At 41.3% G+C, this 16661-nt stretch overlaps 1 protein-coding gene across 2 annotated transcripts in view; it reads left to right on the top strand.

Moving 5' to 3' along the window:
- ZNF800 (zinc finger protein 800) overlaps nucleotides 1–1450 on the top strand; it is a 47736-nt gene extending 46286 nt beyond the window's left edge. For both annotated transcript variants that reach the window (XM_060633026.3, XM_060633027.3), the window contains exon 6: nucleotides 1141–1450. In XM_060633026.3, the coding sequence (XP_060489009.2) occupies nucleotides 1141–1327 (187 nt within the window). In that variant the 3' untranslated portion in view covers nucleotides 1328–1450. The remainder of the gene's footprint in view (nucleotides 1–1140) is intronic.
- Nucleotides 1451–16661: the final 15211 nt, after the last annotated feature.

The raw sequence follows: 16661 nt of genomic DNA, 5'->3' as shown, positions 1-16661 counted from the left end.
TCCAAAAATATAATTGTTTTTTTCTGTTTTTAGTAAACTTTGTGTTCCCAAGTCTAACAAACCAAATTAGGTTTGTTAGAAACCCAGAAAGCTTTTTTCCCTCCTTTTTTTCTGAAGTAGAAATGATTACTAGAGTAAAATAAGGTATAACTTCACAAAAGACACTGCTTATGGTTAACTGCGTAATATTTAAGAGACAAGCTGCTTTGTAATACTCTGATGTACTCAGTACCTTTCAGGGAGATAAACTACTGGGGACCATCCATTCATTCTTAAAACCTGATGTCCACTAGTTTTCTAAACAATACGATTCTTTTCAGAAATTTGACTTGGGAGAAAGAATGGGAACATAAGAAGGGAATAAAGTTTTATTAAGTGTATTGTTTATTATAAAAATATGCTTATTGTATACAATTTGGGAAGCATATCAAGATTACCTGCGGCCTCATCACCTGGAGATGACCATTTGGGGTTTTTGTCTCCATTATTTTATACACGTGTGGTGTGCTGTGTATGTACACACATAAGTATACACCTCTCCACACACATTACAAATGGGGATGAGAACTGATTTTTTCATTCCGTCTAGTATAAATACTTTCCCATGTGATCAGGTATTATTTCCCAGCATTATTTTGATAGGCTAATATCTACTCTAAGAAAGAGTATAATCCGACTGACATCTTACTGTTGGATATAGGATAGTTCCCGTTTTTCTTTAAATTTTTTCTTTAATTTTCTTCGCCTTTGGTTTTGTTGTTTTTTTTTTTTTTTTTCCTGTTGTAGATACTGTACTGAACGCCCTGTATGGAAATTTTGTACGTATTCATAATTATTCCTTAGGGGAAAATTCTAAAACGAGAATCGGGTCAAAGTACGAAACGATTTAAGGGTTTTGATACGTTTTCTCTGATTGCTAAAACACATACGCGACTTCAGCCGGAGGCCGTTTTCCTCCGAGCGACACAGGTTTCTGGGCGTCTGCGGGACAGACAACCTGTTGGGCGGAAACGGCATCGCGCGGAGTTCGGGTTTGCGGCGCCCGGATTAGCTGGGAGGAGCCGGCGCGTGTGTCCCGTTTCTAACCGGCGTGTCTTTGTCTTTCTCCATGGGGACCGCTGCCGCCCGTGCGGGCCGAAGCCTCGGGAAGCCGTCGCCCCGCAGCGCCGCCGCCCTGCGCCCGGCCGCCCCGGGGAGCCGCTGCCCGCCCGCGGGCGCCGTCACCACGCGCCAGGCCGCCGCCAGCTGCCGCGCCAAGCTCCGCGGCGGCGCCGCCCGGGAGCGCCAGCACGCCGCCCGCGGCCTCGGGAAGCCCGCGCCGCCGTGAGCGCCGCCGCCCGGCCACCGGCGGGACCACGCCGGCGCTCCGCACCGCCCGAGGACCTCAGGCGCCCCCGCCGCGTCCCGCCTTCTTCCCCGCGCGCCCTGCAGACCGTCCCGGGCTCGGGCAAGTCCGCTCCGACGGCAGCGAACTCCGCGGTGTGCTCAGCTGTTCGCAGACCTCCCTTCACCCGCTCGCTGTGACCGAACCTGGCTCGCCTCACAACTCTTGCCCACGAAGCCCCTCAGGAGGACCGTGTGCCTTAGGGCCGGCGGGTCGGGAGGTTGGCCTCCTTGCTAGTCTTTGCTGCTCTCCGAGCGTAACTTCCTCATCCTGCCAAAACCCCGGCTTTTTTTTTTTTTTTTTTTTTTTAAGAATCTTCCCACTGGACGGTAGCAACCTCTTTCCCTCCTTGTAATTTATCCACTTCCTAGGCAGTTTCTTTCGTTATTCTTCAAAGGCCAGCTCCCGCTTTAGTCTTCTTCACCTCAAATCCTATCATCACCAAGCTCCTCCCCACCCCTGCCCCACTGTCTGCCAGAGATTGGTTTAGTGAGTGTGCAAATCCCCGATGACTGCGGGGTCACCGACACAGTCTGGAGTGTGTAATGTGTAACTGTGGTTGAACTCGAACTCCAACATCCTTGTAACTTCCCTCCTCGTAACTTCATCCCCAGTGACCATTTCTTCCCCTAGGAATCAGTCCTTGCCCCCATGGTTCTAGACTGCATCCCGGGAGATCCACGACCGGGTTTGCACTGAAGCCATGCTCCTCCTGGCTACTCCCAGTCCCTAACTGAGCCTCGTGTGGGTATTAGTGATGGTCCATTCATGTGACATGCAGGACTCCTCTAAGGAGCAACTTTGTCTCGGGGACTCCTCAGCAGCCTGGTTGAACTTTCTTAGAACCGGGCTGCGTGCAGTCTAAGGCTCTTCTTGCTGGATCCCCTTCTCCTTTCATAGGTGTCAGACTTGCATTATGGTATGAAGTCCTTCCCCTCCCTGCTCCTGTTTCCTTACCTTTCTCCTTCACAGATGTCCCCTCAATAAAACTCTTGCAAATTGAAGCCTGCCTTGGTGTCTGCTTCTAGAAGGACCTGAGCTAACAGGTTCTCAGACATTCCACTCTGATCATCTTCCTATCCTTCTGGATCCCTTGTTTACTGACAGCTAATTCATTAACTTCATTTTCCCCACCATCAGCCCCTGTTCTAGATTCACTTCCTTCCTTGTCTAGCCTGGATGCCACGGTCCATCATTATAATCCTTGAAATATAGTGCTCTCAGCAATCTTTAACCTCAATTTCTTCCAATTTACTTTCCCTGTAAACTCCCAGCTCTGGACAAACTTTACCATCTGCCTTCCATGGGCTTTATTGGGACAACCGAACATTTTCTTTAAGAAAATCACACAATGCAGTTAGTTTCACTTTCAACTCATGATTTCCAACCTCAAATTGGTGCTGTTGTTCCCACTGTAGTTTCAGTTTCCCACTTCTAATGCATATACCTTTTCATCTCTCCTCAAATTTTCTGATCCCTTCCTACCTGTTTACTTCAAACTTCCCTTGGAAAAGAGAAGATACTGCATAAAAACCTCCTCATCTTCCCGCCACAAAACCCTCCTACCCTCCAACCTCCCAACCCAGCTGCCTTGGTAACCTCCTCCTTCCTTTTTGTGACTATGGAGGAAATTTCAAATTCCAGCCCCTCTTCTTGTGCTCTGGATCCCATTCCCTGTCGCCTTTCCAAGGACTTTTCTCCTTAGGTTTTCCCCTTTCTCTCTTCTACATCATCAGTCCCTGTCTTGAATGGATCATTCTCATCTCCCTGCAGACATGTTCCAGCGTCCTCAATCTAAACCACGTCTTTCCCACCAATAGCCATTTCTCAGCTCTCCTTCGTAACCAAACTCTGTGGAGTTATCTTTATATATTGTCTTCATCTAATCTTCCAATTGCTTTCAATCCACAATGTGACTCCCCTTGCCCCACCACTGAAAGTGTCCTTGTGAAGATTACCAGTCACTTCCGTGTTATCCTAACAAAGGAGGATACCTTTCTGTCCTCACCTTGACCACTCTCTGCTTTTTAAATATTCTGTCTTCCTATCCAAGGCACTGTTGTCTCCTGGTTTTCCTCCTCCTTCACTGATCAGTGTTATACTTCTTCTGCCAGGCTTTGAGAAGTTGAGGTCTCTCACCTCCATTCAGCTCCCTCTTTTCTTTCCATGTACTTTCTCAGGACAGTCTTAACAATTTCCATCCATTTAAGTACTGTCTTTGTGCTAAAGGTTTCAACTTTGTTTCCCCCCTTGACCTGTAAATTCTAGACTCTTTCTAATTGTTTGCTTAATATCTTCCTTTGGATGACTCAGATCTTTCAAACTTAACATGTCCAAAATCTAATTCCTCATTCTCATCCCAAACCTGTTTCCTCTCACCTTCTCTATTACAGTAAGTAGCACCGCCGTCCAACAACCAAGCTCGAAACCTAGGAGTCATCCTTGATTCTTTGATGACTTCTTTTTTACATCAAATAGGCCAGCATAATCTATGAGCTTCATCTCCAAAATACACCTTTAATCTGTCTGCTTCTTTCCATTTTCAATGCTATTATTTAATCCTGATGAGTATTTTTTCTCACTTGATTACTGTGATAGCCAGTCATACCTATGATCATAACTTGAGTTGAGTAAATTGTTGCTCACAGGATAAAAGCTAAACCCCCTGCCATGGCCTACAGAGTGCTGTGTGAACTGACCCTTACTGTTCTCTCCACCCCCAACCATGCTCCCCTCTTTATTGCCCACTGTGATGCAGCTGCACTGGTTCCTCCAACATGCCAAGATCTATTTTGCACCTCAGGGGCTTAGGAAGTGCTGTTATCTCTGCTTACGCTGCTCTCCTTGGCTATCCTTTATGTGACACTTAAATACATCCTGAGAAAGCCCTGCCCACAGCATTGCTTGAAAGTAGTCCTCACCACTCTTCTCCCAGTTTTTTATTTGTTTCCTTCATTACTCAATCCCTTTTCTCAATTTGTAACTTTATTTATTTGTTTATTTACTTTTTGTATGTGTGTCTGTTTCTCATTCTGGAATGAATGAGGGAAGAGACTGTGTCTGGATGTCTAGATTCTTCAACACTGTATGTCCAGCCCCTAGCACAACTTGGCACATATCAGATGCACAATAAATACCTGTTGAAGGAACAAATAAACACCTTTGCTAATTTTTTAGTTGGGAGTTCACTTTTTATTGATTTCTAAGAGCTCTTTATATATTAAAATAATCAACTATTTGTTCAATATGCTGCAGACATTATGCCCCTTGTCATATATGTACGAATTTAATTCATGATGTCTTTGATATATAGAAATATTACATTTTCCATTTAGATAAATCTATCTTTTCTTTCATGATTTCTGGTCTTGGTGATATGTTTTAAAAAAGTCTTCTCCATCTCAATGTTATATATATTTGTTTATGTTTTCTTTTCTCTTAATTTTTAAAGATTGAAATCTTTACTCCAAATGGAATTTATTTTTGATATAGATGTGATTAAGGCTCTAACTATTTATTTAGTTGTTGCATCATCGTTTATTGAAAACTCCCTCTTCCATTGTTTTAAACCACATTTACCAAATATTAAATTCTTAAATACACTTGGAGTGTTTTCTGGATTTATTGTTTGTTTGTTGGTTGCCTGGTAGTCTTCTCTATTCCCGAGCCATGCTGTTTTAATTACTGTCATTTCATAATTTGCCTTATTATGTGATTAACTTTTTAATGGGGCAAACGTTACTCTGGGGCAAACATTACTCTTCTTTTTCAGCTCTATTTGTGCATTTATTCCTTCAGATAAACTTCAGCTGTCTTTCAGTCAAGTTCCAAGAGAAATTCTATTAGCATTTTGTTTAGAATTGCTTTAATGTTATAAATTAATTGGAGGAAAATTGCCATCTTTGTAATATTAATTTCTCCATTCAGGAACTTGTCACATGTCAAGGTTGTTGAAGGCTTCCAAGGTATATACCAAGGTATACCAATATACCAATATACAATATACCAAGGTATATTCCTTGGTAATTTTGTAGGTCCTCCATATTTCTTGTTAATCATTAGGTATGCCATATCTTTGTTGGGGTCATTTTCTCTTTATGTTTTATAACTGGTTGCTCCTTGTAGGCTCAAGCTATTGATTTTTGGTAATTCTTTTGAACTCTTCCATTAATCCTCCTAGTTGATTCTCTTCTAAGTAGACAATCATTTGAAGTGTAATTAATGATAATTTTCTCTCTTCCTTTACAATATTTATACCTCATATGTTAAATAAATGATGGTATTAATTTTGCTTTTATTCCTGACTTTTGAGGAATGTCATTAGTATTTCACCACTTTTAATGTTAGCTGTTGGATTGAAATAGAGGTCTCCATTAGGTTAAGGAAATGGTTTCCTGGCTCACGTATGCTAAGCATTTTATTGAAAGTTGTTGAATTATATTAAACATATTCTGGGAAACTAGAGATGATCATATGGTTTTACTTCCTTGACCTATTATTACAATAAATCATATTAATAGATTTCTTAATGTTGGATTATTTCTGCATGAGATGCTTCCTATTTCATTATGGTGGGCTTTTTCCTCTTTCAGTATAATATAATAATGTTGAATTCAGCTTCTTACATTCTATGTAGGATAATTGCATTTATATTCATGGATAAGATTGGATGGTAGTTTTAAATTTTTTAATTCTATTTTTATCAGCTTCAAAAAATCATCTTCTCTGCTCTAGATTAGTATAGAGTATAGGAATAGCTTATTCTTTGAGGATTTGGAAGAACTCACCCATAGTACTGTTTATACTCCAAACTTTTTTTCAGGGTAGGTGAGTGGAAGATTACTCTGAAAACATTGAAGTTTTTCTTCCATAACTTTGGCCTAGGGAGGTTAACTACTATTTCTTGAGTATCAATTTAAAAAATAATATTTTTAGAGAAAATAATGCATTTTCATAGAATTTTAAAATCAGCAGACTTTTATATATAATTATTGCAATTAAAAATATTTTTCTCTATATTTATAGTTATAGCTCCTTTCTGATTTCTAATTTTTTAGCTGCATTTTTCTTTTTTTATTAGACTTGCCAGTCTTTTAAATGAACCAACATGTAGCTATGTCATAAATTCTATTTTGACTATTTTTTACATCAGTAATGTAACTTTTACTCTTAATTAATTCCTTCTTTATTATTTTCTTAAGTTTTTTTTGTTTTCTTAATGTTTCTTTGTAATTGATGACTTAGTTCATTTATTTTTATTTCTTTCTTATTTAATAATAGGATATATAAGGCTATAAATTTACCTGTGAGAACAGCTTTGACTGCATCTCAAAAGTTTTGGTATGTAGTCTCTTAATTGTTGCTGTTTTAAAATAATGGATTATAATTGCTGTTTTTATTTCATTTTTGACTGGTGTTATTTAGGATAGTGTTGTCAGGTTTTGTTTTTGTGAATCCTGATTTCTTTTTAATAAAGAATAAATTTATTAATATTTATGTTGCTATTTTAATAAAGAGCTAACTTTGTTTGGAAAAAGCGAAGCTATCTGTGAAGTGGTCTTATCTGAAGTTATATGCAAGCATTACCTAGAGTTCCTTCTTACAAGATCCTCCCCAAAACTCCCAACTAGTGGTGTCTATACTAATTATTGACAAGAGGGATTTTGCATACTAATACCAATAATTTACTGGAATTGTGATTTCTCTATAATGTCCTAGTTACTCACATAAAAGGCAAGAAAGAGCTTTCAAAATATTTATTGAACCCCAAATCCTCATAATATGGAACTTATATGATCATTTAATAATTAGAAAAACTCATTATCAAAGTATATGAACTCAAGAAGGATTTGAAAACTGTGAGTACGGAATTTGTCACAAAATTTTGGCATTAAGAACAATTTTCCTTTGGACTTGGAAAAAGTAATTTAAAAAACATTTATTTTTATAATTACAAATGAGGTTTATGTACATAAATAAAAATTATCTGTAACTCTATCACTCAGAAAAAAACACTGTTAACATTTTTTATATTTTTTTCTAGGACTGTTTCTGTACATTGCTCTTTCTTTCTTTTTGATAGAACTGGGATCATATTCCTTTGCATCTTGGTTTTGTGTCTTCACTTGTTTTTTGTGAGAACTTTCCTATGCTATTGGAAGTGTAGATGATTGGGAATTAATTTATTTCACTATTAGCAGTATAAGGATTGGGGTCTTCCTGCTGTGGTTTCCACTGCCCAGACTGCTTGCTTTTCCAACCTGGTCTTTGAAGACTCTCCTGGTAGTCTTCTATGTAATTTCTTTGTTTCTTAAACTGGAATGAGTAGTTTCTGTCACTTGCACTCAAGAACTCTGATAATGAGGTTTTGTTTTGATTGATAGCATTTTCAACATTCTTGTGCTGAAAGAAATCTCATGCACGTGTGTGCAGGCATGTGCATGTGTGTGTATGCATACACCCACACCCACACACCCATACTAATTTGGGGCAATATTTTGCCTACTTTATTGGTGAATCTGGAGGTTCACGGCCATATTCTTATACTGAAGGCTCTGAGAAGTTCTGCATTAAAGTAAAAGGTTTGCTTTAAAAGTATGTATTTCAAACATTTCATTATAGAATACTTTTTTTTAAATAGAACTGTTAATATTTTTTTTTATAAAACTTCAGGAAATACTGATTTTGTTTATTAGCTAGCAACATTTTGATGGCACTTTCACTTGGCTTCCACACAGCAGTAATAATTGAATTAGTACGGATAGTATAATTCTCAATTGAGTTAGAAAATAGAACAAGTTTATTTTCTGGTGCCTTTATTGTTGTGTATGAAAGAGGTAGTCCCAGCTAGGCCTGCGGATCTGATCTCAGGATTGCCCTCAGATCCAGGTAAGAGAGGCCTCTGTTTTGGGACTCATGCTTTACAGGGCCCTTGTTCGGTTACTCTTACTTTGCCAGGACAAATGAGTCTGGGGAGCCAAGGGAATATGCCCACCTGGACTCGGAGTCCTCTTCTGTAGAGTATATTCTGGGTGCCCGGAACTCCAAAGTCTCAATCCACACAGCTGTCTGGAGCTTCTTTCAGGTCCATCCTGTTGTGCCATCAGTTAAACACTCATAGGGCCCCAAAGTGGCCAAAGGATGGCATTTGCAGGGGTGTGGACACAGCTTGGTTCTGCAGGCTGGAGAGTCCATACAGGTCCATGTGAGGCCCCGCACAGTGTGGGATGCAGCTGGGACCGTGGGATAGGGACCGGTTATGACTAGGCCACCATGCTCCAGTATGGGACTCTGAGGAATCCAAGAATTCTTGATTTAAATGTGGTCTTCTAGGAAATTATGAAGATATATGTGTGAGCATAGAACAACAGAACTCATTTCATGGTTTTTTCTTGGTGTGTAACTTTAAAATATTTGGACGTCTGAGACACAAGCTTGCCCCTGCAAATATTAGGGGTCAGACTGGTGCTTGGGGGGCTAGAAGCAAAAGTTGCAATCCTGGGAGCAGTGGCACACTGGGAAGTCTTAGGGCCTCAGAGGAAAGTGGCCTCTGGTGCCACTTGGGTGATAGAAGCTGGGTGCCATGACATTCAGCCTGATGCAGCCCTAAAGCTTGGCATGAAGCACTGGAGCCTTTTGTCCGGAATGAACCACAACCTGGCCAGTATCTCAGGAGTGACCATAGACCTCAGTGGGTTAGCCTAGAGGCCCTTGCTCCACTTAAGGGTCTTAAGCACTCCAGAAGCATCCAGAATTCTGGGTTCCAAAAGCCTTCCCCAAACATGATTCCCCTCCCCGCACCCCCGTCGAGTGAGAAGTTCAGAATCAGATTCAATTTTACTTGGAAATTAAAGAAATAGGCCATCTTTTATGCCTGACTGTGGTGGCACGAGAGTCACACTTTGTAACAAGTGAAAAATGGTGCGAAAAGAAACTCCGAGTGTCTTGGAGGAGTGAATCAGAGGGGCCTCCCTTGGTCTGGACGTTCGGGTGAAGTTCTTGGAAGAAGTGCCATTTAGCTGAGAGGTGGACAATGAGCAGAGTTTCCAGGGACAGCATTCAAGACAGGATAAGAGGAAGGACATTGCAAAGAGGAGAGAAGACCGTATGGGGAGGTTGGAGGTGGGAGAGAACGTGATGGATTAGAACTGAATGGAGGTCTGTGTGGTGTGGGAGTTGGAAGCAAGATGGACACTGTGGCAGGATAAGATCGGGGAAGGATGCAGAGGCCTGATCACGTAGGGGTCTGTAAACCATGCCATGAGCTTCTTCAGGAAAACAACCAGACTGTTTTTTTTGTTTTTTTTTTTATCTTCAGTGAGCTCGTGGTCTAGTGGAGAAAAAAAAAATCCAGTAAGAAGATTATTATTATTATGTTTAATGTCTTTTTATTATTTGTTTTTGACAGAGGGTGAGCAGGAGAGGGGCAGAGAGGGAGACACAGAATCCGAAGCAGGCTCCAGGCTCTGAGCTGTCAGCACAGAGCCCGACGTGGGGCTCAAACTCACAAACTGTGAAATTATGACCTGAGCCAAAGTCAGACACTTAACCGACTGAGCCACCCACGTGCCCTATCCAGTAAGAAAATTATTAAATACAGAGAGGAAACTGCTATGCTAAAGATACACGCACTGTTATCTGGGATCATGGAAAAAGGAGCACTTAAATATTGCTGAGGGACTCAGAGGAAAGTTTATTTTCAAGGACATAAGTGCTTGAATAGAACCAGAAGGACTGAGTGGGAGTTTCCCAGTGAACAAACGGTTGGTGAAAGAAAGAGAAAGGAAATAGCCAAGGGCACAAAGACTTGGGGGACTGAAATTATTCCCTATGGATGGAATTAGGGTGTATGCCTTATTACATTGCTTGGATGTTTTTCTCTGGGTGATGGCAGGTATTTACAGACCTCCAAGTAAGGACATGGCATGATTAGAAAGATCATTCCGAGGACAATGTGAAGGGTGGGTTTGCGGGACATGTAACTGGTGCTGGAGGATATAGTAAAAACTTACTGCCGTAATCCAGGTGTGAGGTGAGATTCCTGAAAGAGAGAGTTGGTAGTGCAGGTGGGAAGAAGATGGGGAGAAGAGATGATTTGGAAATGGAAGGAACCAACAGGTTTTCTCAGATCTTTGTGTCTTACTCATCTCATCTCGACTTTAGACAACAGGCCATGAAAAACAGGCCATTCTGGGGTCGCCTTGGTGGCTCAGTTGGTTGAGTGTCTGACTTGATTTTGGTTCAGGTCATGATCTCACAGTTAGTGGGTTCAAGCCCCGCATGAACTGCTTGGGATTCTTCTCTCTTTCCCTCCCTTTCTACCCCTCCCCCACTCATTCTCTCTCAGTCTCCGTCTCAAAATAAATAAATATTTAAAATAAAAATAGATCATTCTGTGATGACCCCATTCACAGTAATGTTTCAGTGACTGATGACAGTTAGCTGTCCTTTCTCAGAGGACTTTGGACTTAAAAGAGTATGCCTGGAATGGGCAAGGAATGTGTCGAATGATGCGATTTCAGGTGCTTTGAATCTTGGCAGAAAGGTAATTATTGGATGGGGAAAGGAAGAAGAACCTTATTGCTTCCTTTAGTTCAGTGGCTCTTAACTGGGGACACCTTTGGCCAGCCAGGAGACATTTGGCAGTACCTGGAGACATTTTTGGTTGTCACAACTTGGGTTAGGAGTGCTGGTGTTTAGAGGTGGGGGATGCTGCTAAACATCCCATGATGCGTAGGACTTCCCCCACCCCCCACCAAAATTTATCCGGCCCCGTAGGCAATATTGCTGAGGTTGAGAAACCTTCCTTAAATCATTACAATAATGGCTCTATATTAAGACTTGTCCTATATCTAAGAATTACATAATTATTAGGTCGAACAATTATGACTTGAGGGATGAAACCATAAAGTGACTTCTGTTCTTGTCAGCTCTCCCTTTACAGTGGTTCTGTGGGGCTTATTCTTGTCCTGGCCTTGGATAAAAACTTGGGCAGCTGTCATGAATTTTCTGTTCAGGGTTACACAACGAAAACAGTCCTATATTCATTTTTAACCACAAAGTACGTTCTCAAGTCAGTAATCAAAATGTCTAGTCTCCTGTAATAATCAATAATCCAAGCTTGATTCAAGGTTGAGCCTTCCCCTAGTCTCTTCCCCAAAGGCTGTGGTGGAGGAAGAGGATGAGGAGGCTTCTCCCCACTTTCCAGGTTTACTGCTCCTACCTTCTCCTAGCTTGCCCAGCCTCTAGGGTCAGAGCACAGGGAGCGAGGAAGCGAAGGGGGCCAGGAAAGTTCTTAATGAGTTGAGAGCGTCTTGAGTTGGTGTGGAATTTCCTGGGCCTGGCAGGTGTTTACAGTTGATTCTAGCTCCTTGGATATTTCTAGGGGCCTCTCACCTAGAATTCCCTTCTGTGAGTCATGCAGTCTCCCCTAGCACAGGGCTTCTTAAAAAGCCATCTGTGGTAAAGAACCAGGATTTTTGGGTCTGTGAAAGAAAAAGGGAACAATAGTTTCCAATTATTTCCGATCTGCTGTGGACAGATTGTTTTGAAAATATACAATAAAAATGAATTGCGGGTAAAATAAAATGAACAGAAAAAAGACATACAAAATGAAACAAAGACAGAGAAAATATAAACACGCCTTTTAAATGACCACATTCTACAGACATTAAATTACTCGGTCAAAGTGCTATACAATTTTCTGAAAGCTTACTTTTGATTTCTGTACTTTTTCAACATCATAGACCAATAACAAGCAGTCTGTGGACCAGCACCAGTTCTCAGACTGAAGAGCACTGATGTAGCTCGTTGTTGACTCTTTACCTAGTTGCCTGAGAGATGGCGACATTTGGCTTCTCTCCTCTGCAGCATGTCTGCTCCCTACACTGACTATCCTTCCTCCATTACTCCCATTGTCCCTGTCATTTGGTCAACAGAAAACATTAAGGCATCCTTTGCTATGACGTGGCCCCAGGGCACAGATTACCCAACGGGGCTGCCTCCTTTGGCTCATGCTCCCAGCTGCTGGCCAACAAGTACTCTTTGGGTGCGGTCAGCAGAATAATGCGCCTCCTCACCCACCAAGGTGTCCAGGCCTGGTCCCCAGAATTCATACATGTTACTTTACATGGCGAAAAGGGTTGGGCAAAACAGATGTGATTAAGTTAATGGTTTTAAAATGGGGAGCGTAGCTTGGATTCTCCAGGTGTGCCCAGTGTAATCCTAGCCGTCCTTATAAGGGTGGGGGGGGGGGGGTTGCAGGAAAACGCGAGAAGATGTGATGGCAGAAGCGGAGGCTGGAGTAATACACCAAAATAGGTGAGCAGCCTCCAGACGCTGGAAAAGGAAGGACATTGATTCTCCTGTAGAGCCTCCAGAAGGAATACAGCTGCACTGACACTTTGATTTTAGCCTGCTGAGACTTCTTATCTGCAGAGAGGTAAGATAATCAATTTGTGTCATTTGGATCCACTAAATTTGTGATAATTTGTTACAGTAGCAGCGAAAACAAACAAGAGTCAGAGCCCAGCTCACTATAGGTCGGAACTTGGGTGGTTGTGCTCAAAGTATCTCTACTTTGACCTGCCTGAAGTCAGACTGCAGTTTCATTTGTAAACAGCCCAGTGCTTACATGCTTGGCGGAACTCCCCTGTGAACAGCTTCATTGCTTGTTAGTGAAAGAAATAAAAAAACAAAGCAAAACAAAAAAAATTTGAAGTCTGAACTGTGGTGGCAGTGCTTAATGACCAGTTTATTGGTTTTGAGCTGAATGAAAACTATTCCCCAAATTATAAACCTTAAATCTGCAATTTTACTTCTATGCCAACTCTTTAACGGCATTGTTTCTGTCTAAAAGGGATATGCAATTAGCAATTTAATTTATTTGATTGCTTGATAATTTTCTCTTATACTATTCTTTCATTAAAATACTGTCAAGTGTGGGGCGCCTGGGTGGCTCAGTTGGTTAAGCATCCGACTTCAGCCCAGGTCATCATCTCATGGTCCATGGGTTCGAGCCCCGCATTGGGCTCTGTGCTGACAGCTCAGAGCCTGGAGCCTGCTAAGGATTCTGTGTGTCCCTCTCTCCCTGACCCTCCCCCGTTCATGCTCTGTCTCTCTCTGTCTCAAGAATAAATAAACATTAAAAAAAATTAAAAAAATACTGTCAAGTGCTTTGTAGAAATCAGATTTCATGCAAATAATATAATTAATTCTTCTCTGTTGGCTTTTGCTTGTAGTGTTAGCAGAAATCTGAAAATGATATATGCAAACCCAAGTTTCTCAGGATAAAGCAACACTTAAAAGTAGTTTGCTATCGTTTTACTTACCTGACTTCTCACTATTCTATGCTATAATGATTATTAATCATTGTGCACAAGAAATCAATCGCAATGGCCTAATGCTAATCTTTCAAAAGCACTTTGGCTATTACATGGTTCCATTTTTTAAGTCAGTAGAAGGTCTGTGTTTAATAAAGGTAGACTGAGGCTCAGAAAGAACAGTGAGGCTAAGACTTCAAGTTCACAGCCCTCAGAAATATTCCTATTCATGCTTCATAATTTAGATATTTGCTGACTACTTAGAATGTAAGGCAGTGCATTAAATTCAATAGAATGTCAGAAATTATTTTTCTTGATTAATTGTCCAGGAGATATCTCTAGGTAATTGGGTGATCATCCTCTCGCATGTGACTATTTCCAGGAGATGCCCACCTCAGCACTGTATCATATATATAAGATCAAGAAACCAAAGGGAAAAGTAGAGATCTGTAACTTGAAAAAATCCATCATGAAAGAACTGATCTCCTGGCTGATGCAAATGCTTTAGAATAATCAGACTGTTAAAAAATGTCATGCTTTCTTTAAAAAAGATTTTTTTTTTTTTTGATACTCTGAGTTCCCGTGTAAGTTGAAAAGATGATAAAGGAGCTAAAAGAGAAATGGTTTGCTTTTGAGCTGTCACTGTTCTGGGGCCCCCATCAAAGAAACTCAGTTCATTTTGATTGAGCAAGTTAATAGAAATGAATGAAGAGAATGGAATTGAAAATGGAAAGAGAGTGTGGTTCAATAGGATAAGCAAAAGGGGTCGCCTGGGTGGCTCAGTCGGTTGAACACCTGACCTCGGCTCAGGTCACGATCTCACGGTCTGTGAGTTCAAGCCCCGCATCGGGCTCTGTGCTGACAGCTCAGAGCCTGGAGCCTGTTTCAGATTCTGCGTCTCCCTCTCTCTCTGCCTCTCCCCTGCTCATGCTCTGTCTCTCTCTCTGTCAAAAATAAATAAACATAAATTTTTTTTTTTTTAAAAATTGGATAAGCAAAAGACTGGGACATATCTGACATCTAATAGTTTTGGCCACAGACACTACCTTTATCTTTTGATGCTGACTCCTTGATTATGAATCAAATGGAATCCGTGGGACTCCTTTAACTCTGTGTTCTTGGAGAACATAAATTAATAAAAGCAAAATACTTACAATATAATGGGGCATTGAAAGTCCCACTACATTATATATTATGGTTAAAGACAGAAAGAGGGCCAATGTTGACAGAGAAAACAAACTGGACCTATCAGTTAGGGTCCTGTTTGAACTTCTATTATTCAAGGCTAATCTTTTACTGGTTTTCGGTATGAGTTTTTCCTTTAATTACTTAGAAGTTTGGAGTAATTCATAATCTATTTAAAGATCTACTCATAGACTAGAGCTTCACATGCTTTTATTGCAGAAATGCAAGTTATCAATACTTTTCTAGGCTGTGACCAGAAGCCACATTTTAAGTTGTCCCTTAAACAAAAATTCTCATTAAATGACCAAACATAAGGCCAATTAAGACCCACTGTTCTTTTCAGCAGTATACACTGGTACTACTCTTTAAGCTTCCACTTACATTAAATTTATTCCCGTTATTTTAGCCGTATAGCAGAAAAGGGAATTTTAAAGATCACTGTCACTTATGTGTATAAGTGATCCCTGAAATGACAGTGGAACCGACTCTTTTCAGACAGCCTGTAGGCTCCGAGGAGATAAACCCTGGACTTCCTGGAGTCCTCCACGGTTCATTCCTTTCCAGATGAGTTTTTTGTTTCTTTTACATTTTACACCCCGACATGAGTGGCAGTGGTGACATGGTGTCATTGGCTTTCAGCACACACACGGTCACAGTTTCTCATCCAGTCCTCTCGACAATCAAGTGATGTACATTGTTGGCACGACACGTTGAGTTTGATTTAAATTTTTTTTTTAATGTTTATTTTTGAAGGAGAGAGACAGAGCATGAGCAGGGGAGGGGCAGAGAGAGAGGGAGACGCAGAATCTGAAGCAGCCTCCAGGCTCTGTCAGCACAGAGCCCAACTGGGGGCTCAATGTTGGGGCTGGAACTCACGAGCCGTGAGATCATGACCTAAGCTGAAGTCAGACGCTTAACCGACTGAGCTTAACCAACTTGCCGAGGTGAGACCACGGGAACCCCACCCGCATGCAGGACAGCAGTTTGTGGGCCCCGCGGAGGCTCACTCTGCCTGGCTACGAGGGTGTGGTAGTCCGTGGCCTCCACTCGCAAACCTTTCAGCACGCGAAGGTTGGCTTCGAAGCCATGCTGCAGCAGGACATGTGGTGTGGACAAGTTCTGTGAAGGCCGAGTGAGGTGCAGGTGACTGGAGACGGATGGAATGTGGGAAGCACAGATTGTCAGCCTGCTGCCTTCATGTGCTGCTCAGGTGTGGACCTTTGCCTGACTCCTTTAGGGACAAAGTTTTTGGGCCTTTGAGGGGGCTGAGGTTGGGGAGGTGTTCTGTCCTTCCCAATCACCAAATGATTCCCTGGTTACGATTCGAAAGGAAATGAATTTCATGCAGAAGTACATGGTCAACATATTATGGGTTGGGTGCTTAGAAGAGATAATGATTTCCACACTTGAAGAAAAATGTAAGCCCAGGCTTGATGAAGAGCTGTATGAGAAAGCTCATGCTGCTACATGAGAGAATCCTGTCTCTAAGAAGAAACTTAACAGAGTTTAAAAGAAAAGATAGAATTCTCTTAAAATGTGTCTTGTTTGGAAGAAAGATCAGGTTGCTCAGAAGGTAGCCAGCACCCTCAGGGTTCAGGAATAGGCCTAAACTGACCAGTAAAATCTCAATTCTTCATGAAAAATTCTTTGGCTAAGAATAAATTTATTGGTCAAGAAAAAAGAATTCTTCAAAAACATTTCTCTATGATTCAGCGTTGAAAAGTTATGTACAAAGAAAAGCACACAAAGCGATAGGACCTACATTTGGAATT

This window comes from Panthera onca, chromosome A2 (assembly GCF_046562875.1).
Source record: "Panthera onca isolate mPanOnc1 chromosome A2, mPanOnc1 haplotype 2, whole genome shotgun sequence".
NCBI lineage: Eukaryota > Metazoa > Chordata > Mammalia > Carnivora > Felidae > Panthera > Panthera onca.
Note: the sequence above shows the minus strand (reverse complement) of the source record. Positions and strands in the feature narration are given on the sequence as shown.